Raw genomic sequence first — 24,622 nt, 5'->3', positions numbered from 1 at the left:
GACTCTGGGTCACTGGTGCTGTAAAGTGTTGTGCTAACCGCTACATTCCCGTGCTGACGGAGTGGTATACCAGATTAGTGCCAGGAAAGGGTAGCTTGTCTTATGAGGTGAGGGAGGATGGACAGGCTGACTTACATCTGCTGAAGTTTAGAAGGAAGTGAGGGGATTTGTTTGAAAGATAGAACATACTGAGGAAGACCCAAGGGACAGCAGATGCTGGAATCCGGAGCGACACACAGAATACTGGATGTGGCAGCTTCTGTGGAGCCAAACGGAGAGCTGACGTTCCAGGTGGAGACCCTTCACCTGGACAGGCTTCAGGGTGGACAGAATAGGGTGGAGATACGAAGGGATGTACGCCACGGGGTAGTGGCAGGCAGAAGCAATGGGAGGCAGCCTGTGAACCTTAGGTGGGAGGTAGAAACGGGCATTGTGGGGTTGAGTGACAATCAGTTTGGAGGCTGTGGAGGGGAGGACTCTGGAGGTGATGAGTTCAGCGATAGCAGGTGAGGCAGTGGCCTGATGATACTCGGTCCAGGGATGGGTGAGCGGAAGCGACCAATTGTTGGCGTCTCGCTTCAGGAAGGCCGAGGTCAGTCCGCCAGGCCACAACAGCACCACCCTCGTGTGTGAGAGTGATGGCGAAGTTGGGACTGGTGCAGAGAGAGTGGAGATGCAGTCCACGCTCTCCTCTGGTAAGATGACGGGGCACTCGGACATAGCGACGCTGTGTCCAATCAGAGGTTTATTCATCCTGTACATCTTTTTTACGGTCACAAGTCCCTGTTGTTTTATCAAGAACACTAAATACTGCAGTCTACATCTTCAGGTAGGATAGTGGTGCATTTGGATGTGGTGGCCTCTCGGGGGCCAACCAAAGGTGCTTTTCTCTTTGTTAAATGTGTTTTTTTAAGATTGTAAAATTATACTGGGCTCCAACAACTTTGGATACAGCAGATCGATCACATCAGTGAATTGCTTGCTGATTGGGGTTACTGGCTGGGGTGTAGGAGGATCCAGACTGGGTTGGGAGGAACTGGCCTGGGTGCAGACCACGTTGATGACTGCTACTCAAAGGCTTGGAGTTGGTGTGCGAAGGCAGTGTAACCGTGGGTGATTGCCTTGGACATTTTTCTTGCGATCGCAAGGCCCTGTTGAACATTGATAAGTTAAGTTGCCACAAGCCATTTTCCCCTGTCTGGTGGTGAGGGAGCTGCGTAGCCTCGGTTGCAGCAAGAACTAGGCCTCAAGCGGAGCATTGTCATGATGGCGCTAAACGGCTTGCATCTTCGGAAACAGCTCTATTTCTATCTTTGGTATCTCTTTTTTCTCCCTTTCAAGGTTCTTTTGAAGACCCTGACCCTAACTTTGTTTCTTTGCGGGAATGGGACCCGCTCTCAGGGCCTCCTGACCGGCCGCTTTTCAATATCCCAAGGATTCGGCCTGTAAGACTAGTGCTCCTACAGGGTGCTGCATTTTCGTGGCTCTGCTTCAAGGCAGGTGCCCCCGACTGAGGTGTCGCGGGAGAACACGGAAGATCGGAAGCAGCGTGCTAGCTGCCGTGGGCTGTGTGTCCAGAGTCCTGAGTCCTTTGGGCACAGAGCTTGGAAAAAGCAACGCAACAGGTTTTTAACACCATAAATCAGCGAGTTGTTTGTTATGTCTCCCCTCTCGCTGTGAAACGGGGGCACCTCTTTATCCCTTATTAGGGAGGGAGAGAGAGCCTGTGGTATGTCGAATACCGGGTGAACGAGTAGTCTTCGGGGTGCTGCAAGTCTGTGTCTTTACTGATGCTTTACTGCACGCTTGAGTGCTCGGTGGGGGGTGCTGATGCTTTTTGCTGATGGTAGGGTGGGGAGGGGGTCGTTGTCTTGCTGCTGCTTGTGTGTGCGAGGGGGAAGCTGGGGGGCTTTGGGGTTCTAACGTTTAACTGTCATTCATTCTTTGGGGCACCCCTCTGTTTTTGTGGATGTTTGCAAAGAAAAAGAATTTCAGGCTGTACGGGGGTGGGGGGGGGGGGGGGTGATTGATAAGTTTGTGGCCTAAGGTAGAAGGAGATGAGTTATTAACTTCAAACCTTCTCCATAATCACTCAAAGAGTTGAACTGCACACGCATGTAATGAGAGCGTCTTGGACCTCCAGGTGGTACACAACAGGGGTGATTGATAAGTTTGTGGCCTACGGTAGAAAGAGATGAGTTATACAGCTCTCGTTATATGCAACTCTTCAAGTGAAAATGCAGAAAGTTTGCAGTTAATAACTCATCTCCTTCTACCTTAGGCTATGAACTTATCAATCACTCCATGCTGTGGGCCACTTCTGGAGGTCCAAGACGCCGACTTCTACAAAGAAGGGATCCGTATGCTCCACGACCGCTGGACTAAGTGTGTAAATATAGGAAAAATAAATGTGCTAGGTTTTGTAAAATTGACTCCCTCTACCTTAGGCCATGAACTTATCAATCACCCCTCGTATATTGTATACATTTCTCCGACATTAAATGAACCTATTGAACCCATGGGCTTGCCGACTGCTGCAGTCCAAGTGAGGAGATGCCAGAGGTGGTGTGACGTGGCGTCCGTGCTTGGTTGGGGGCTGGCCTCTCCCATCAGTGCTGCCCTCCAGTGTTTGATCAGTGGAATGACAGGCTAATTTACTGGGAACTGTACCATTAACTTGTGGGACGTGTCACTCAGGGTCTTGAACTATAGATATGCTTTTTCGTGTGACTGTCTTTTTTTTGCCCGCTCTTTGAATGTGCTGTGTATGTTTTTGTGCCTTGGTCCCAGAGGAATGCTGTTTAGTTTGGCAGTATTCATGTATAGTTGAATGATAATTAAACTTGATTTGATATGGGTATCCCATCAACCAGTTGCTCAAGCAATGGAGCTAGACGTTTTGTGTACCATTGTTGTGTTGTCGGCTGGGCTTGTGTACTGTTTTGCCAACAAGGTGCATGGTTCGAATGATGGCTTTGGATATGTTTATTGGGATCACAAAATCCTATTGTGTTGGATATTGGTAATGTAGGATACTGGAAGTCCAGTTCATTGGCAAGGCTGACGGCAGGGGAACTGCATTTGCCTTGGTTGTGGCAAGTACTCGGCCCATGGGGGGGGGGGTGTCGCCTGTTACGCCTGACTGAGAGAGGTTTTTAATTTATTTATCAATTATTGTTACTTCGTTTTTCTTTTTGCATTTGCACAACTTGTTTTCTTTTGCACAATAGATGTTTGTCTTCGTGTGTAGTTTTTCATTGATTCTATTGCATTTCCTTGTGTTTATTGTGAACGGCCACAGGAAGATGAATCTCACTGTAGTATAGCATATGGTGATATATATCTACTTTGATAAAAACTTCCTTTGAACTTTGAGAGCAATCGGGGGAGTGAGGATGCAGTGAGTGAGGGAGTAAGAAAAGTAAGAAAAGACTTTGAAGGACTTTAACATAGTGTGTGGGGAGAGGATATTCTTAAGAACTAGGGCTACTGTTTAAAAGTACGAAAGATATTCTTTTGTCAGAGGAGTATAACTCTTCAGAACTCTCTTCCTCAGAGTAGAGCGGAAGGAAGATGGTCGAATGATTTTATAAAGATTAGCTGTATTTGTCATTGTACAGCAAAACATTGAAACATACAGTGAAATCTGTCGATTGCATCAACAGCCAACACAACCTGAGGATGTCCAGGAGTCATCCCACAAGTGACGCCATGCTTCGGGCATGCTCAAAACTTACTAACCCTAACCCATACATCTTTGGAATGTGGGAGGAAATTCGTGAGGAGAATGTACAAGCGCCTTACAGACAGCGGCGAGAATTGAGCTGTATTCGATGACTGCCAGCGCGGGAACTGTAAAGCATTACAGTAACTGCTACGCTACCACGCTGCCCTAATACCTTATTACCAGGACTGAGGTTAGGACTTTAAGGCAGAAGGAGATAATTTATTGATAAACTGGAGTTGCAGACAGATCAGCCATGGCCTTATTAATCAGCAGAACGGGTTAGAGGGGCCAAGTGGCTTCCTCCAGCTCCCATTTTGTATGTTCATGTGCTGGACCAGCAGAAGTTCCATTTTTGAAGAAAAGCCATGCCTACTCTTTTATAAACACAGAAATTCTGCAGGTGCTGGAAATTCAGAGTGACACACACAAAATGTTGGAGGAACTCCTGCCGAGTTCTGTCAAGCAGCATCTATAGAAAGGAATAATGAGTCAAAGTTTCAGGCCGAGATGCTTTAGTCAAGATGCTAAAGATAGAGAGATTGAGAAGAAAGAGCAAAGAAGCCAGAATAAGAAGGTAGTGGAGGGGAAGGAGTACAAGCTAGAAAGAATCCAGGAGAACGGGAAGGTAGGTGGGGGTTATGAACAATTCCCATGACTCCTTCCCAGGCAAGCTCTCAAAATGCAAAGTTCAAAGTAAATGTGTTAGCAAAGTGCATATGTGTCACCACATAGAACCACCAGATTCATTTTCTTTCGGGCATATTCAATAAATCTATACGAGAATAATCGACATAATGGAGTCAATGAAAGACCGCACTAACTTGGACATTCAACCAAAATGAAAGTACAAAATGTCAGAAATAATAATAATAATAATAATAATAAATAAGCAATAAGTGTTGAGAACATGAGATGAAGAGTCATTGAAAGTGAGTTCTTAGGTTGGGAAACATTTTAATGATGGAGCAAGTAAAGTTATCCCCTCTGGTTCAAGATCCTGATGGATGAGGAGTAATAATTGTTCCTGAACATGGTGGTGTGAGTTCTGAGGCCCCTGTATCTTCTTCCTGATGATAGCAGTGAGAAGATAGCATGATCTAGGAGGTGGGGGTCTTTGATGATGGATGCTACTTTGCTGCAACAGCACTCTGTGTATTTGTGCTCAATAGTGGAGAGAGCTTTACCCGTGATGGACTGGGTATTGTTGTTTCCATTCTAGACCGTGATGCAGGCAGTCACTATACTCTCCACCATTCATCTGTAGAAGTTTTCCCAAGTTTTAGATGTCATGCTGAATCTTCAAAAACTCCTAATGAAGTATGGATGCTGCTGTGCTTTCTTTGTAATTGCACTTAAGTTCTGGGCCCAGGACAGGTCCTCTGAAATGATAAAACCAAGAAATGTAAAGTTGATGACTATGCCCACCACTGATCCCCCAATGAGAACTGGCTAATGGATTGCTGGTTCCTCCTCCTGAAGTCTATAATTATCTTTTTGGTCTTGCTGACATTGAGTAAGAGGTTGTTGATGTGGCACCACTCAGCCAAGTTTCTGATCTCTCTCCTATGTGCTGATTCATTACCACCTTTGATTCAGCCGATGACAGTGTGTTGTTAGCAAACTTGAATATGGCATTGGAGCTGTGCTTAGCCGCACAGTCATGCTGTAAAGTGAGTAGAGCAGGGGGGGGCGAGCACACAACCTGTGCTGATGGAGGTTGTGGAAGAGATGTTGTTGCCAATCTGAACTGACTGGGGTCTGAAAGTAAAGTAATTGAGGATCTAATTGCACAGGAAGGTATTGAGGCCAAGGGCTTGAAACTTATTGATTAGTTTTGAGGGGGTGATTGTATTGAATGCCGAGCTGTAGTTGATATAGAGTCATCCTGATGTATGCAGCTTTGCTGTCCAAATGTTCCAGGGTTGAGTGAAGAGCCAGTGAAATGGCATCTGATGTGGACCTGTTGCACCGGTAGGCAGATTGGAGCGGATCCAAGTCACTTCTCAGGCAGGAGTTGATATATCTCATTACCAACCTCTCAAAGCACTTCATCACTGTGGATGTAAGTGCTACTGGATGATAGTCACTGAGGCATGTTATGGTGTTCAGCACCAGTATAAGTGAAGCCTGCCTGAAGTGGTGGGGGGGGGGGGCGGTAAACGGTACCCCAGACTGCTAAAGTGAGAGGCTGAAGACCCTAGTGAACACTCCAGCCAATTGATCTGCCTGGTATGGGAACCGCACTTCCCTCAATCGCAGGACTCTGCAGAGAGTGGTGCGGGCAGCCCAGCGCATCTGTAGATGTGAACTTCCCACTATTCAGGACATTTACAAAGACAGGTGTGTAAACAGGGCCTGAAGGATTTTTGGGGACCTGAGTCACCCCAAACACAAACTGTTCCAGCTGTTACCATCCTGGAAACGGTACTGCAGCATGAAATCCTGGACCAACAGGCTCCAGGACAGCTTCTTCCACCAGGCCATCAGACTGATTAACTCGCGCTGACACAACTGTATTTCTATGCTATATTGACTATCCTGTTGTACATATCATTTATTATAAATTACTATAAATTGCACATTGCAGATTTAGATGGAGATGTAATGTAAAGATTTTTACTCCTCATGTATATGAAGGATGTTAGCAATAAAGTCAATTCAGTTCAATTCAGAACTTTAAGTATTTGGCCATGTACTCTGTTCTGGGCAGGTTGCTTTTCATGTGTTCACCCTCCTGAAAGCTGCTCTCATATCAGCCTCAGGGACTGAAATCACAGGATCATCAGAGGCTGCAGGAGTTTGTGATAGTTCCTTCCTGTATTGATGACCAACGTGAGCATAGAAGGCATTGAGCTCAACTGGAAGCTCTTATGTTTGTAATTAGTAAAGACAAACTTATCATGAGTTTAAATTAGAATATTTTAATACTGAACTGCTGCTCAACCCTGTGTGCATGTAATGGGTCACTATCATAGATTTTGGTTCCATGTGAACCCTTCCCATTGCACACATTATTATGCCCACATAATAATACATCTTCCCCTCGAAGAAAAAATAAACACAATACTATGTCCTCACAAACCTGCAAGGAACAATAATCCTTTCCAATAAAGATATCTGCATTCTGCAGCCAGTCTCTTTTTCTTCTTTTTTCAAATTTTCAACTGTTCAACATTTCAACTTCAATTGTAATAAGCAACTACAGTGCCTTATCCACTTATCGGCTTTCAATCAGTCTCTGAGGTGGTTTAATGGTCCTTTTTGGTCTGCTATTTGTTTCCACAGGTGTTTTACTTGCATTTGTAGCATAAATATTTTGTGTTTTTCTGAGAAATCTAATCAACAGGGTCATTTTTTATATATGTCGGTCCGTTTTGGTGTACTGACTGGTGACACATCACAACTATGGGTTGGAGCTAATGGTTATAGATCTATGCAGTTTCTTTCAGCAGGGTCCCTCATGAGTAGGAATGTGGAGGTACTTCCTCTTGTTCATATCCTTGCACGGACCATGTGCCAGAATTGTGATTTTGGATTTACATTTGGACTCCAGGCTTCGGGACTGGTAGGCTTCTCTCAGTCTTTTTGTGATTATGTTCCTGTTTTTCTTTCCCTTTCACTTTCCATCTTGACTTTGCATGCTCCTTTAGATGTCCACAGGTTTTCATGTGTCAACTCATCAGCATTTGGGCTGGTGAAAGGCCATTGGAGAGCTTCTCGTCAATTTGGAAGCCGTTATAGATGGCCAAAGTGTCTGCGCCAATTACGTGCAGAGAAACAGACACTGTCAGTTTTTCATCGGCCGCTCCCACTCCGCTAGCAGCTGTATATGTTGAATCACTTTCGGTTATCAGTCAGATTGCCGGTAAACTGCGTAGGTGTAGGACGAGCTGACCCATGGCAGGAACTCTGGGCTTCTCAGCTGAATCTCACTTGGTGAGCTTGGCCACTGCTGAACTTCGGGAACAAATGCCAGCTTCCCTCTGTTGTAACTATCACCTTTCATACTCACAAAGTGTCTTTCTCAGTTGTGTACGGCATACATTTACTCTCCATGTTTGGACCTCACGCTGTCCTCTGACACTGTGTTATGTTTGTTTTTAATAAGGAAAACCTGGCGTGGGTTTATGTTAGGTCATTTTATTACTTAACTGCCACTCTGTTCTATGCCTGCACAACGGGTCATCATCGTAGCTTCTGGTTCCAGGTGAACCGTTCGCATTGCCTGCTGGGAACTGAAGTTCTTTATTATGCACATATAATAACACAGAGGCAAAGCCTTGTTGTCACCTATGTCATATAACTAAACTTTATCAGAGGTGATGGCATACACATCTGTCGAGCATTCTTCATTGATTCTCATCCGGAATTGCTGCTTTGCCTGTGAGATGGCTTTCTGGAGATTGTACCTGGACCTCTTGTGACTTTCTTGGTCACCAGACTGTAATGCCTCTGATCTGGCCCCCAGCAGATTGCAGATCCCATAGTTCATCCAGGGCTTCTCTTTGGGGAAGTCTCAGAATGATTTAGTGGGGACACGCTCGTCTACAACTGTTCTTATCAACAACCATGGTGCATTCATTCAGATCCACAAATGAACCAAATACAGCCCAGTCCACCAACCCCAAGCAATCCCATAGCCATTCCTCCGCCTCCCGCAACCACCTCTTTGTTGTCCTAATCTCTGGAGCTTTGCTCTTCAGCCTCTACCTGTATGCAGGTAGGAGAAGGACAGCCAAGTAATCAGATTTCCCAAAGTGCGGTCTGGACGTGGAGTATAACTGGCCTAGTGCATAGGGACCTGCTGCTCCAGGCTACATGCTGATGGCAGTTGAGTAGGGATTTCTTCAAAGGAGCCTGGTTGATGATTTGGAAAGCATTGGGATGGATTGTTTTTTATTTTGAGATGGTTTCATGCAGTATCTCAAGAGCTTGATTTTAATTGTCCGCTGGTGGTATGTAAACTCCCCAAAGTCACAAACTACAGAAATAGTCCCTTCAGCCCATGCTGACCACATTCTTATCTAAGCTAGTCCCATTTACCAATATTTGGTCCTTATACCTCTAAACCAGGGGCTCTCAACCTTTTTGATGCCATGGCCCCCTTCTATTAACCAAGAGGTCTGTGGACCCCATGTTGAGAACCATGCTCTTTACATTTCCTATCCATGTACCTGTCCAAATACTTTTAAAATGTTTTAAAATTGTTTTTCAATTGTTGCTAATCAAAGCGAAAGACAAAGTCAAGTCTGTTGCCATGTGCACCAAGTTCATGTCTGTCCAGGTTCAATGAAAAACTTACTTAGTATTCACATGAAAAATATCAAGTAAACAGATTGTACACAGTATTTACAAGAAAGAAAATATTTTGAAAAATTATAGTCCATTTTAATGCAAAGTGATCAAGCATAGAACACAGAACCTAGAATGGTACAGGACAGTACAGATACTTCAGCCCACAATGCTGTTCCAACATTTTAACCTACTCCATGATCAATCTAGCTCTTCCCTCCCACGTAGCTCTCCATTGAAGTGGCCATTGTGTTGCTCATAATGAGTAGGGTTTTGCCGGTTGGTTCAAGAACCGGATGGTTGAAGGGAAGTAGCTGCTCTTGAACCTGGTGGTGTGGAACTTCAGACTTCGGTACCTCCTGCCTGATGCGAGGAGATGGCATGGCCCAGATGGTGGGGATCTTCGATGATGGGGACCTTCTTAGGGGCAAGATCTATCACCATGTCCCTCATGAACTTATAAAGCTCTTAAGTGAGGAAGGTGTGTAAATGGGAGGGGAGCCTGCAGGTGCAGGTGCTGCCTTTGACCTTCCTGTTGGGTAGAAGTCATGGGTTTGGGGAGAAGATGTCTGAGTATCCCGAATAAGCAGCTGCCATGCGTTTTGGAGCTGGTAGACACCGCAACCAGACGGTGAAGTGAGGGCCGACCCAGTGGATCACCAAGCACACGGTTTGACAGACGGAAACCACGGAGATCACCTGGCTCCCCATTTGTAACATCTACTGGGAACGTTGTATACAAAGGGCCTGAAGTGGTTTTGAGGGTCCTCACCACCATCTCGCAATCTCTTTGACCCACTACTGTCAGGAAGGAGGTACAGGAGCATCAGGACTCAGACTGCCAGACTGGGTAACAGCTTCTTCCCTGAGGATGTGAGACGAATGAACACCCTGCCACCACTGAGGTCTCGTCACTAGGACAGCGAGCTGTTCACTGTTTACTTGTGCTGCACACTACATGCATTTTGTATTATCTTTTATTAATGACATATTCAAGTTTTCTGACAACACCACTGTCGATGGCCGAATCAAAGGTGGTGATGAATGAACATATAGAGGTGAGATTGAAAATCTGACTGAGTAGTGCCATAACAACAATCTCTCACTCAATATCAACAAAACTAAAGAGCCTGTTACAGACTCCAGGAGAAGGAAACCAGAGGTCCACGAGCCAGTCCTCGTTGAAGGATCAGAGGTGGAGAGGATGAGCAATTTTAAATTCTTAGCTGTTATTATTTCAGAGGAACTGTCCTGGGCCAGCACATAAGTGCAATTACAAAGAAAGCAGGGCAGCTCCTCTACCTCCTTAGAGTTTGTGGAGATTCCACATGACATCTAAAACTTTGACAAACTTCCATAGATCTGTAGTGCAGAGTATATTGGCTGGCTGCATCACAGCCTGCTATGGCTTTTATCCAACAAAAAGTGCCGGATATGACCTAGTCCCTCCCTCCCACTGAGCACATCTACATGAAACGTTGTTGAAGGAATGCAGTATCCTCGTCAGGAGCACCCACCGCCCAGGCCATGCTCTCGTCTCACTGCAGCCACCAGGAAGGAGGTCCAGGAGCCTCGGGACTCTCACCACCAGAAACAGTTACTCAATCTTTCGAACCTAAGGGGATAACTCTACTCAACTTCATTTGCCCCATCATTGAAATGCCCCCACAACCTACATCTCATGTTCTCAATATTTATTGCTTATTTGTTTATTATTATGCAAAGTTTGTTGTCTTCTGCACTGTGGTTGAATGCCCTAGTTGGTGCAGTCTTTCATGGATTCTGTTATGGTCATTATTCTACAGATTTATTGAGTATGCCCATAAGAAAATTAATCTCAGGGTTTTATATCATGACATATGTGTACTTTGATAATAAATTTATCAAAGAACTTTGAACTTATTTATGTGTTGTGTGTGATATAGGCTTTGTGGTTGCACTGTGGGCTGGAGGAACGTGGTTTCATTTGGTTGTATATACGTAGAGTTAGATGACCATAAAGTCGAACTTGTAAAGTGTTGGTTTTCTTCTTGAAACAAATCAACTGAAATATCGATCTTAAGGAGTGAAGTCTCATCCACAAGACATCAGAAGTTGCATAATGGCGACAAAACGCCCAGCCCTCTTCCCGCTAGAGCTGAACGAATCCCATCACCGACCCAACTTCCCATCTTGTGGGAACGCCCATTTAGCTCATCGCCAGCCAAACCCCACCCCGGACTCAATGGGATCCGACTGTGCCTCCCCGTTGACAGATGTCCATCACGGGGACCCCGCCCACCAGATCGGATCAGATTGGATCAAATATATTTGTGGGCGTCAGTCAGACCCGAAGATGCGACCTGATTGGATATTATATTATGTAAGGATCTTGCATAAGGAGAATATTCCTTAAAACGAGACATGAGGCGGTGCGAGGGTAGGGTTCAGATTAAGAGACGGAGAGGTGGGTTTGTGGTTCCGTGGGCAAGAGCGCTGGGAAACTGAGCGGCTGTAAGTAGCGGATGCCTTCATTTCCAAAGCCTTAAAAAATCCATTCTTGAAATGTGAAACCATCCCAACAGTGTAATAACATGCCCTGAGATGGTTGTGTGTATAAAATGGGTTTAAAATAGATATATTAATGTAAATGTTGTACCAGAAATTCATCTCTGTGCGTTTAATTATGAAGTTTCTAAGTTAATAATTGGGAAGTTTAAAGAAGCCGAGACCAGAATCTAATTATTCTAACCATCATTGAAGCTGATGGTGAGAAATTCAAGCGCTTGCATTGAATGGGTTAACCTGTACATAATAGGAATAATTTCCATCTTTTGGAAGTTTGCGACGGGGATGGGGTGGTGGGGGGACGATGGATTTTTAAAGTGAACTTTTTTTTTGCTGATTGTTAATTAATTTAAAATTGCAGCTGGGGTGGTCGGACCGTGGCTGGCGCCTGGTACACGGATGGTGAATGTTAACCAGTGTCCCCTCTCGCTGTGTCTACAGCCCGCCTGAAGCGCGCCGCGATGTTGCCTCTCCTGCTGGCCGCTCTCTTCTCCCGGGTGCCGCCGGCGCTCCCGCAGAGACTCGAGCCCATCTTCGCCGCTGCAACAGACTCCCTCCTGCCTCCCGATTACGATAACAACCCGACCCAGCTGAATTACGGCGTGGCCGTGACTGATGTGGACAACGATGGAAGTCTGGAGATAGTGGTGGCGGGGTAGGTGTGACCGACACCGTGTCAGTGTGTGGCCAGGGTGGGGTGCGAAATACATCTTCATCAATGAAAACGCCTTTGTATCTGTTAGAGTGTAACTTTATTTAGCCCCAAAGTCAGTGCTCGCACAATGTGTGGAAATACCCGTGATACACACGCGTCGAAATATTCTGCATAGACTTAGAGGCGAATAGTCACATTGCTCCGTGCGAGAGGTGGATTTGTATGTATGCTGCATTTGTAAAGTGTCGAAGGTCATGCCTGTTTCTGGTCATACATGTTCTCATGTGCGTGGGATATATATGTTCAGGGGCTTTTCTTTTGAGGTTTATAAGTACGGCGATACCTATCTGTGCCTGTGTGAAATGCTTGTATGAAGTAACACTGCGGGTTCGCGTGTAAGCAGTTTCCTTTTAAGGGTTAATTGGTGATGCGAACTATTGCCCATATTTAATGCACGACACGATATCAATGTACGACGATCTTGGGTTCAAAACCTTGCCTCTTCCCTGTCTGTTTCTTTTTGTGTTTTTTTTTCCCGTTCTTGTGCAGGGTTTGGTGACTCTGCCCCATCTATCTGCCAAGATCATATCTGCTGGTTTTCCACATTTTTCACACCATCTCCATCTCTCTCTCTCTGTCTCTCTCTCTCTCTCTGTCTCTCTCTCTCTCTGTCTCTCTCTCTCTCTGTCTCTCTCTCTCTCTCTGTCTCTCTCTCTCTCTGTCTCTCTCTCTCTCTGTCTCTCTCTCTCTCTGTGTGTCTCTCTCTCTGTGTGTCTCTCTCTCTCTGTGTGTCTCTCTCTCTGTGTGTCTCTCTCTCTCTGTGTCTCTCTCTCTCTCTCTGTCTCTCTGCAACACTTCACCCATCACTCCATCTGGTTTTCTTTCGACCCTCTGTATCTCCGCTTCTCGGAGACGGGGGGCTGCGGAGTGAGCACCAGTCGCGAGGGTTACTTCTGGAGCTCCGACGGGGTGGGAAGTATCCGGGGGCAACCAACTTCTGGTTCAAATTGCCTTGCAGAAGTCGGAATTGAATGTCTCCCAACAGTACCAGATGAGGAGGAATTTCTTTAGCCAGAGGGCGGTGAATCTGTGGAATTCATTGTCACGGTCGGCTGTGGAGGCCAAGTCATCGGGTGGTATTTAAAGCGGAGGTTGATAGGTTCTTAATTGGTATGGGGAGGAGGCGGGAGAATGGGGTTGAGAGGGGTAATAAATCAGCCATGACGGAATGGCGGAGCAGACTCGATGGACCGAACGGCTTAATTCTGCTCCTATGTATTTTGGTCTTGTGACTTTCTGTTGACACTGCATACAGTTTTTTAAGAAACCTGGAAATTCCAAAAACCTAATTTAGTGACTGAGAATTTGCCAAGATCTCAGTAAGATTGAGAACAGGGTGAAAAATCACTTTTGCAGCTCACTGCTGGTTTCAAACTCTAATCTACTTGCACCTATCTCGATCCCTGCTCCCGCTCTCTAATTCCATTCAATTAATACTTGAATGAATCCTTTGTAAACTATTGCTGGGATTCACCGTGTATCCTGTATGTGTGAGGAGCATAGGACACGGGCATTTTCACAGGCTGCTCTGTGGACAATTCTCTTTGTGTACGTGTGTATTTTTGGGAGTGGAGGTTGTGGGGGAGAGGACATGATTGATCAGCTCGCTTTCTGAGTGGTTTCTTTGAAAATTTGGGAGGTGAAAACACTGGGAATCCTTGGTACATGAGCGATATTTTAATAGGATTTGGCTTAGCTTGTGTGTGTGTGTCCATCTACTGGGTTCTTGCATCAAATGTAACCATTTTAGATCAGTGTGATAGTTATGTCTCCAAGCAATGTTTAATCAAAAATGTATTTTTTTTTCTTCAGCCTGAGAACATTATCAGGCTTGTCAAATTAAAATAGATTTATTTCAGAATCGGATATGTGATCTTGGTCTGCAATGTCTGGTCTGTTTGTGAAGGGAGGTGTGTCCTATATCTGGAAGAGCAGAGCTCTGAGCTCCAGATCTTCTTCCTCCTCAGCTCCTGGCAAGAGCCCAGCCCAGCCTGTCCCCTTCCATTAGTGGGAGCTTCCAACAAGGGGCCAGAGCCTCAACATGTAGCTGGTCACTTCGCATGGAAGCTCAATGAAACTTATCGCCAAAGGTGACGGGTCTCTGAAATCTCTACCGCGGAGAAGTGTGGAAGTGGGAGTATTAGAAATAGTTAAGAGGGAGATAAACTTCCGAAGGATTGACGTCGTCGGGGACCTGGCTCAGAAGAGGGGATGAGGACGAGGATAGATCAGCCATGAATGGTGGGGCAGGCTTGAGGAGTCGGGTGGCTGAGTCCTGCTCCTCTTGTCTCGGGCCACCAGCAAGGTGAGGAGATACTGTGACTGAGGATTCATCTGCGGGATACGGCCATCATGGGTAAAGCTCGCCCAACCACTGAGCACATCTACATGAAGCACTGTCACAGGAATGCGACATCCACCTTCCGGGTCCACCGCCACCCAGGACGCGCTCTCCTCTTGCTGCTGCCGATGGTACAGGAGCCTCAGGACTCGCTACACCAGGTTCCAAAACCATTATTATCCCTCAACCATTAGGGTCCTGAACCAAAGGAGATATCTTCACTCCTCTTCATTTGCCCTGTCACTGAAATGTTCCCACAACCTATGGACTCACTCTGAAGAACTCTCAAGCCCAAAATATTTTAATAGATGTTGCCTGACATGCTAAGCTCTTCCGGCATTTTGTGTTTATTGCTCACCATCTCAATGTTTATTGCTTTATTTATTTATTTGTTGTTATTATTTCTTTCTTTTTGTATTAGCAAAGTTTGGTGCCTTTTGTGCTCTGGTTGGACAGCCAGTTGGTGGATTTATTGGGTACGCCGTCTAGAAAGTGAATCTCCGGGTTGTACGTAGTGATACAGATGTGCATTGATAATAAACTTGCTTTGAAGCCTGCTGCATTCTAAGAGCTCAGGAACACTTGGTGCTATGGCTCAAATGTTGACTAATCATCATTTAACTGCTGGCTTGAGGGAGTCCAACACCCCCCCCCCCCCCCCACCCATGAGCACAAAATGAGGGTGAGGAGAGGCTGCCTCCCGCTCTTCTCGTGGAGTCTCCTCTCCTTTGGTCCTTGAGGTAAAACAACTTCTATTTGGTCTTTGAAGTGTCCTAGGGATTTTTAGATGCTTAGCGTATATCTCAGTTACTTGCCCCTTCCCACCTTAGAATTCAATTTGAAATGTCAGCTGAATTAGGTTTATTATCACTGTCTGAAAATGACATGTAAAACGTTGCTTTGTGGCTGCAGTACAATGTAAGGACCAAGTTTTAGAAATGACAGAATAGAGCAAAAAAGGAATACCAAACTAATGCTCACTGGTCAGTGGAGGGGAAGACTCTGTTCCTGAATTGTTGAGTGTGGGTCTTCAGGCTCCTCTCTGATGGTAGTAATGAGGAAGGTGAGGATCTTTATTCATGGATACTGTCTTCTTGAGGCACCACCTCTTAAAGGTGTCAATGGGTGGGGAGAGTTGTGCCCCTGATGGAGCTAGCGGAGTTTATAACCCTCTGTAGCTTTTTCCATTCTGTGATTTGGAGCCTCCATACCAGAAGGTGATGCAACCTGTCAGAATGCTCTCCATTGCACATCTGTAGAAATTTGCTGGGTCTTTGATGACATACTAAATCTCCTTCAATATAGCCATCGGCGTGCCTTCTTCAAAACTGCTTCAGTATGTTGAGCTCAGGGTGGATCCTCTGAGGTGGTGACATCTACAAACTTGATGGTGCACCCATTTTCTACTGCTGATGAACTGTGTTGCTCCAATTTCCCATTCCTGAAGTCCACAATCAAACTTGGCCTTGCTGACATTGAAAGCAAGCTTGCTGTTGTGTCATTGCTCAACCAGTCAATCTATCTCATTCCTGTACGCCTCCCCGTTACCACTTATGGTTTTTACCAACAACAGTGGCGTCATCTATGAATTTATTTATAGATGGCATTTGAGTTGTGCCTAGTCCCTGTCGTGAGTGTGGGGAGAGTATTTTAGTGGGCTAAGCACACATCCTTGAGGTGTGCTGTGTTGATTGTCAGTGAAGAGGAGATGTTATTACCAAACCGTACTGACTGTTATTGTTTGACCCTTAAAAAGCATCTTGGCATTTTGTTTTTGGCAGCGTCAAACAAATAAAAGTTCTCCTTCATTCCAAGGCGAAACTCGCTGTTGCTATGGATATGTCTAATGCACCAGTAAGGTAGCAGAGGGTCAGTTACTGGGTACACAGTGGAGACCATACATTGGGAAAAGGGTCTAAAATACAGTCGGTGCTCCTGTTATTTAAGAATAATGTAAAATCCTTGCTTCTGTGAGAATCACTCAGATCAGGTTTAATATTGCTGATGTATGTCGGGAAATCAGTTGTTTTGTAGCAGGGTGTATTGTGTAATTTTAGGCACGTGGGCATTTCTGGCAAGGCGGCCCTTTATTGCACATCCAAAGTTGCCGGTGAGCAAGTTCTTGAACCACTGAGTCCTCCAGGCCAAGGTGCTTTGATTATGTAAGGAATGATGCAGTTCATCCGAGAGACCCACTGATCTGTTTGACTGTTCAGGGTCGGACACAATTGGTAACGATGGCAGGTGCCCTTCCAGAAAGGTGTCTTTGAGTCACAGGGACTGAAGCAGAGGTACATTTTAGCAGAGCAGTGGGTGCATAGTCTGCTCTGCTGGTGGGGGGGGTGGTTGTTGGGGTTGTAGATGCCAGTACATTAGGGGCATTAAGAGAGTTTTAGAAAGGCGCATGGATGAAAGAAAAATGGAAGACCATGCGGTGGGGAAGAGTTAGATCCATCGTAGAATAGGTTAAAATCTCAGCACAAGACTTGTGGGCTGAAGGACCTGTACTGTTCTGGGTTCTAAGCAATGGAAGACCGTCCTCCCTTCAAGCCTGCCTATCGTTGATCAAGGCTGGCTTTGTGTCACTTTCCTGCACTGATCCTAGATTCCTTGGTTCTTTCAAATTGTCTTAAAAAGGAAGGTTTAGGGGAGATATACGGGGCAAGTTTTGCTTTTACGAGGTGTGACTGGAATGGGCTGGTGCTGCGAGCGGATATGATAGAAGTGTTTAGACAGATGCATGGAAAGGCGGTGAATGGAAGGAGGTGGATCATATGTAGGCAGGTACGGTTTGTTTAAGGTAGTATTGTGCTCCGCAAAGACTGAACTCTATCATTCAATACACCCAGTAACGGGCCCTCCAGTCTTTGCAAAGAAATCCGGATTCAGCACTCTCAAATTTAAGGTGTTTGCCACCCTGTCCTCATCAATTGGTCAATACTGAAATCCGAAGGTCAAAGATGGAAGTTGCCTAACCCGGAGGTTGGAGGCACAGGTCTGCGAGTCTAGGCCAGGGACTGCTGAGGTGTAGTGGTTACTGTACAGAGCCTGGGATTAGAGTTCCATTCTCTCCGCTGTCTGTAAGGAGTTTGTACATTCTCCATGCAACTGTGGCTTTCCTTTGTGTGCTCTGCTTTTCTTCCACATTCTAAAGACGTACGGGTTAGAGTTTGTAAGTTATGGGCATACAGGATGATGAGGGGCATTGATCGTGTGGATAGTCAGAGGCTTTTCCCCAGGGCTGAAATGGCTAGTACAAGAGAGCATAGTTTGAAGGTGCTTTGAAGTAGGTACAGAGGAGATGTCAGGGTTAAGTGTAAGAGACTCCTGGATGGCTACATAGAACTTGGAAAAATAGAGGGCTATGGGTAAAGCCTGGGTAGTTCTAAGGTAGGGTCATGTTCGGCACAGCTTTGTGGGCCGAAGGGCCTGTATTGTGCTGTAGGTTTTCTATGTTTACATTGTTGCAGGACGTATGGTAATGCTTGTGGGCTACCCCCAGGACATCCTTGGACTGTGACGGTCATTGACACAATGCATTTCACTGTTTCAATGTACTGTACGTGTGACAAATGAAGCAAATCTTTAAAGCTCTCTGGGATAGAAGGTGAGCAGCAAGCTCTCAGTACACACCGACTCAGGTCAGGGGGAACCGCTTTGTGCTTTAAAGATAATAAACACAAGAGATTCTGCAGATGCTGGAATTCCAGAGCAACACACACAAAATAATGGAGGAACTGAACAGATCAGGCAGCATTTATGGAGGAGACAAGCAGCTGATGCTTTGGGGCTAGATCCTTCATCAGGACTGGAAAGGAAGGTGGAAAAAGAAGGTGAATGGTCTTTTTCCCTTTGCTTTCCAGTCCGGATGAAGTATCAAGCCCTGGAATGTCGACTGCTTACTCCCCTCTACAAGTGCTGCCTGACCGGCTGATTTCCTTCCTTCACACAAATTGCTGCTGCTTTAAAGATAAAACTGTGGATGGAGCAAGTTAATGCTGGGGACTGAGGAGCAGAATTCAGAAGCACCACAGCCCCTCTCAGTCAGAGCTGTTTTATGCTCAGCTGCCAGGCCTGACCTCCCGGTATAGCTGTTAGTTGACGTGCCACAAGTGTAAAAAGAAAAGGATCGGTTACACTGAGTTGAACGTCACTGAATGTGACATTGGGCAAGTCATGGTTTTGAAGCAGGCAATTCAGCAGCTCAGGGTCTGCTACCCCCGAAGGGAAAGCCTTCGGGACAAAACTAGCAGAGCTCCAAGCTATTTGTTACTTGGCTCCAGAGTGACTTTTCTTGCACCTGAGCAGGAAATGGATCACCATAATCCTTGCAAGGTGTTTTGTAGATCAGAAAAGACTTTGGGAACAGGGAATGTGTAGAGGAGATGCACCCGCATGGAATGAAGTGTTTCAGAGTTGTATAGCACAAAGCAGGCCCTTCAGCCCATCACAACTGCACTGACCATCAAGTACCTATTTACACAAATCCTAATACACCCACACATGAGGACAATTTACAGTTCCAAGTCAATTTATTGTCATAGTACGTATATGACACCATAGGCTATGCTGGAATTCATTTTCTCACAGACATTCACAGTAGAACAAAGTACAATCGGATCAGAGGAAAGCTTCGCACAAAGACTGACAAACAACCGACGTGTAAAAGAAGGCAAACTATGCAAACACAAAAAAGTTATAAATAAACGAATAGATAGGTAAAAAGAAATACCAAGAGCATGAGTTGTGGAGTCCTTGAAAACGAGTCCAAAGGTTGTGTTCAGTGTTGAGTGAAGTGATTCATATTGGTTCAGGAACCTGATGCTTGAGGAGTAATTGTGTTCCTGAACCTGGAGGTGTGGAACCTCCTTCCCATGTGAGAAGAGTGCGTGGCCTGGATGGTGAAGGTCCTTAATGATGGATGCTGATGTATTTATTGAGATACTGCACGTAACAGGCCATTCCGGCCCTTCAAGCCGCAGCCGTAGCAATCCCCCAACTTAATCCTAGCTTAACCACGGGACAATTTACAATGATCAATTACCCTACCAGCCTGTATGTCTTCAGACTGTGGGAGGAAACCCACACGGTCACAGGGATACATACAAATTCTTTACAGGCAGTGCTGGGAATTGAACCGGGGTCACCCGTACTCTAAAGCGATGTGGTAATGCTGTGCTACCATGCCGCCCACATGACCGCGCTCCTTGTAAATATGCTCAATGGTGGGAAGGACTTTTCCCGTGATGGACTGGGCAGTATCCACTAAATCTTGTAGCATTTTCCATTCCTGGGCATCGGTGTTTCCATACCAGGCTGTGATACAACCAGTCAGGATTCTCTTCACCGTGCATCCATAGGAGTTTGTCAGGATTTTAGGTGACATACCGAATCTGCCCAAAACTGGTACTTGCTATGGCCAATTAACCCACCAACCCCACACATCGTTGTTATGTAGGAGGAAACTGGAGCACCGGAGGTACAGGGCACAAGCCCATGCAGTCACAGGGAGACTGTGCAAACTCCACACAGACAGCGAACTTGGGTCTCTGGGTCCGTGTGGCCGCAGCTCTACCCGCTGTACCCTGTGTACCATGATGTGGAGGTCGAGTAGTTGCTGTACTAAGCTATAATGCACCCGGATAGGTTGATGCAAAAGTGCCAGTATGTTCCATGTGGAGATTGTCCTGTCGTACTGAGTGCCAACTGCACTCTCAAGGTCTTTCTCAGATAGATCTGGGTTGCGAAGGGACTTTGGGGTCCTCGTGCAGGGTTCCCTGAAGGTTAACTTGCAGGCTGAGTTTCTGGTGAGGGACCGGATGCAACATTACCATCCACTTCGCGAGGACTAGAATATAAGAGTAAGGGTGTGATGCTGAGGGTTTACAAGGCATTGGTCAGACTGCACTTGGAGTACTGTGAGCAGTTTTGGGGCCCCCTAACTAAGAAAATAATTGCACAGCCATCTATGTCAGTGAAGCACCTTGCACAGTGGGTAGAGCCTCTGCTACATGGCCCCCAGAGACCTGGGTTCAATGCCCGCCTCCGGTGCTGTCTTTGTGGAGTTTGCACGGTCTCCCTGTGACTGCATGGGTTCCCCTCGACCATATCAGATGATGGCATTGGAGAAGGTCCTGAGGGGGTTCACGAGAATGATTCCATCAATGGAAAAAGCTAACGCGTGAGCAGTGTTTGACAGCTCTGGTCCTGCACTTGCTGGAGTTTAGAAGATGAAAGGAGGGTTGGGTGTCTCACTGAAACCTATTGAATATTGAAAGGTCTAGATAGAGTGGGTGTGGAGAGGATGTTTCCTGTTGTGGTTGCATCTGGGATCAGAGGGCACAGCCTCAGAATAGAGGGATATCCATTTAGATCAGAGGTGAAGGGGAATTTCTTTTGCCAGAGGGTGGTGAACCTGTGGAATTCATTGCCTCAGACAGCCATGGAGTCCAAGTCATTAGGTATATTTAAAGCGGAGATCGATAGGTTTGTGATTAGTCTGGGTGTCAAAGGGTTATGACAGAAGGCAGGGAAGGGGATTGAGAGGGGTAATGAGTCAGCCAGGATGGAATGGTGGAGCAGATTCAATGGGCCAAATGGCCTAAACATGCTCCATTTCTTATTGTCTTATCTGAATTCCACTGATGCTGTGGTGTGATTTTGCAGTACAGTGCCGCGATCAATACTTGCTCCTCGGTTAGCATTGCTAAAACCACAACCAGATAATCAGCGATAAAGAAATAAAAGTATTTCAACCCTCCACATGTCAGGCAGGGTCTGTGCAAGAGAGAATGCAACTAACATTCCTGAAGAAGGGTTACAAAATCTGAGGGGCATCGAATAGGGTAGGCGGGCAGAATCTTTCTCCCAGGGTGGCGATGCCAAATCTTAGAGGACGTGCATTGAAGATGAGGGGTTGGGTTAAGTTTAAAGGAGATGGGCAGGATATGTGTTTTTTTTTTGCAGAGACCAGTGGTAGCTTGGAATGCGCTGCTAGGGGTGGGGGTGGAAGTAAGAGGCAATAAAGGTGTTCAAGAGGCAGTTGGGTCAACAGGGAGTCTGGCGGTTCTGGTCTGGATGTTATGTAGCCTCCTCCCTGACGGGAGTGGGACAAACGGTCCTTGAGCAGGGTGTATGGGATCCCTCATGATTCACCATCCCACTGTTGTTTCTGGGTATGAACACACCACGTGCAGTTTTTCCGATGTAACAAGAGCGGACGCAACACTGAAGTATTTCACCGGCAGCGAGGTCCTTGGCAAGTCCCATGCTTGTGAACGACGTGATTGAAAAGCAAAAGCTTTTCTTCCAGGCTTAATGGAGCGGTAATAGAGGTATTCAGAGTCATGAAAGGTTCTGATGTGAAAGTGAGGAGGAACAGTTTCAGTGGCGGGGGGCATGGAGCATCATGTGGGTCGGGGTAAATGACTGAGACCGTTGGTGGGAACACTGAGACCAAATGTTTACAAGGTGATGGGAGTAAGAGCTGACAAGTTGGTAAAATGAACAGTTCATTGAAAGAACGGCTCACAAAGTGCTGCATGAAGTCAAAGCCAGGCAGCATCTGTGGACAATCAATGTTTCAGCTTGAGACCTTTCTTCAGGACTCATTCGCCCATTTCCTCCACAGATACCGCCTGGCCCTCAGTGAATTAGGAAAAGCTTCACCTCCCCATTGTCAGATTTCTGAATGGTCCATAAACCCATCTCATTACTCCAATTTTTGCAATTTTTACTGAGAATTTATACTAACTGTCTTTGCACTGTATTGGTGTCACAATTCCAGGGCTATATTTTAATTTTTTTTGTAATTGCTATCCTAATTATATGTGCTGTGTGTAACTGTTGGCACTGTTTTGTACCTTGGCCCCAGAGGAATGCTGTTTCATTCGGCTGTATTCATGCATAGTTGAATGACAATTAAAGTTGAACTTGAACTATTATGATATTATAAACTTGTATAAGGCCATAAATCCAAGAGCTGCTGGAAATGTTGAACACACACAAAATGCTAGAGGAGCTCAGCAAATCAGGCAGCATCTTAAGAAGAAACCGGAAGGACTAAAAGGAGGCGTAAGTTTGCAGACAAGACCAAGGAGAATCTAGGAGCAAGGGCTTTGGAAAAATATGTTAAGAGCAAAAAGATTGCAAGGGAGAAAATTGGTCCTCTGGAATATCAAAATGGTAATCTATGCATGGAGCCAAAAGAGATAGCTGAGATCTTAAATGGATTTTTTTTTTTAAAGCTGTGGATACTGTCTACATGGACACTACCAAGGCATTTGACTAAGTCCCACATGGGAGGCTGGTCAAGAAGGTTCAATCATTTGGCATTTAATATGATGTAGTAAATTGAATCAGACATTGATTTTGCCGGAGAAGTCAGAAGGTGGTAGTAGACGATTGCCTCTCTGACTGGAGGCCTGTAACTAGTGGAGTGCCGCAGGGATTGGGGCTGGGTCTGTTGTTGTTTGTCATCTGTATGAATAATCTGATGATGATGTGGTTAACTGGATCAGCAAATTTACAGATGACATCAAAGTTGGGGGTGTAGTGGACAGCGAGGAAGATTGTCATGGGTTGCAGTGAAATCTGGAGCAGCTGGAAAAAAGGGCTGAAAAATGGCAGATGGAGTTTAATGTCGACAAGTGCGAGATGTTGCAATTTGGGAGGATCAACCAGGGTACGTCTTACAAAGTAAGCAGTAGGGCACTGCCACGAGCAGTACAACAAATGGATCTGGGAATCTGTAATTCATTGCAAATGGTGTCACAGTTGTTGAGACTGGAGGCCTGAGTTATAATGAAAGATAGAATAGGTTAGAATTTTATTTCCTGGAACGTAGAGATTAAGGAGAGATTTGATGGAGGTATATATAATTCTGAGAAGTATAGGTAGCGGAAAAATCGTGTTTGCATTTACCCTGAGGTTGGGTGACGCTACAACTAGAGGTTATGGGATAAGGGTGAAAGGTGAAATGTTTAATGGGAACATGAGGGGAAATTTCACTAACAGTCTGAGAGTGGAACAAGCTACCAGCACAAGTAGCGGATGTGGGCTCGGTTTCGACGTGTAACGGAAGTTTGGATAGTACATGGATGGAAGGGTTGTGGAGGGATATGGTCTGGGTGCAGGTCAATAGACAGGTTAAATGTTTTGGCACAGACTAGATGTGCTGAAGGGCCTGTTTCTGTGCTGTAGTTTTCTACGAATCTAACAATGAAGCAGAGTACACAATTAATTTTTCAGGCCAGGATGCTTCATCAGGCTTCTATAAGTTCACTCCTCAGCCCCCTACATTGTAGGGAAAATATATTTCCTGCCCTATCCAGTGCCTCTCCAGTCTGACAGAGATGGGGGAGATCTTAAGTGGATTTTTTTTTTTTGCATCTATATTTACTTAGAAGATGAACACAGAATCTTTTGAGGTGAGGCAAAGCAGCAACAAAGTCATGGACCCTACACAGATTAGAGGAGGAAGTGCTTGCGGTCTTGAGGCAAATCCCCAGGGTCTGAAATGGCGTTCCCTTGGACCCTGTGGGTGTCACAGTGAGCCTTGGCAACGACTGAACGCGGGTGCAGAGGAACGACAGACTTGTGTCTCAGCGAAAACAAAAGGTTATACATAGGAATTTCAACAGAACATCAGCGGCATGAGCGAGTGACTCTGAGACAAATTATTCTGAACGCAAGGACCCCACAATGAGCACGAAACGGGGGTCCGCAACAAATAATCATAGAATGCAGAAAACCCGTGCCAGTCACCATTAACATGACAAGATTAAGGAGAAAGCACAAGGGCTTGGCGACTCTAGTTAAGCCAATTATTAAGTACAGGAGCTCGGGGAAGGCAAGAAGCCCCAGAGGCCTGAAAGACTCATGACAGAAGGAGAGTAGTGTAGAAATTGCACGGCCCTAGCAGAGATAGCTAAGATGTCCTTGGCCATGACTAGGTGCTGGAGGATAGCTAATGTTGTTCTGTTGTTTAAGAAAGGCACGA

General features: G+C 45.7%; 1 protein-coding gene across 1 annotated transcript in view; it reads left to right on the top strand.

The window, feature by feature from the left end:
- Positions 1 to 11,414: 11,414 nt before the first annotated feature.
- The window catches only part of crtac1b (cartilage acidic protein 1b), a 292,080-nt gene continuing 278,872 nt past the window's right edge, over positions 11,415 to 24,622 (top strand). Inside the window, 2 exon segments of the mRNA XM_073027043.1 lie at positions 11,415 to 11,512; positions 11,928 to 12,221. Coding sequence (XP_072883144.1) covers positions 12,028 to 12,221 — 194 coding nt within the window. The 5' untranslated portion in view covers positions 11,415 to 11,512; positions 11,928 to 12,027.

The sequence above is a fragment of the Hemitrygon akajei genome, chromosome 23, assembly GCF_048418815.1.
Source record: "Hemitrygon akajei chromosome 23, sHemAka1.3, whole genome shotgun sequence".
Taxonomy (NCBI): domain Eukaryota; kingdom Metazoa; phylum Chordata; class Chondrichthyes; order Myliobatiformes; family Dasyatidae; genus Hemitrygon; species Hemitrygon akajei.
Note: the sequence above shows the minus strand (reverse complement) of the source record. Positions and strands in the feature narration are given on the sequence as shown.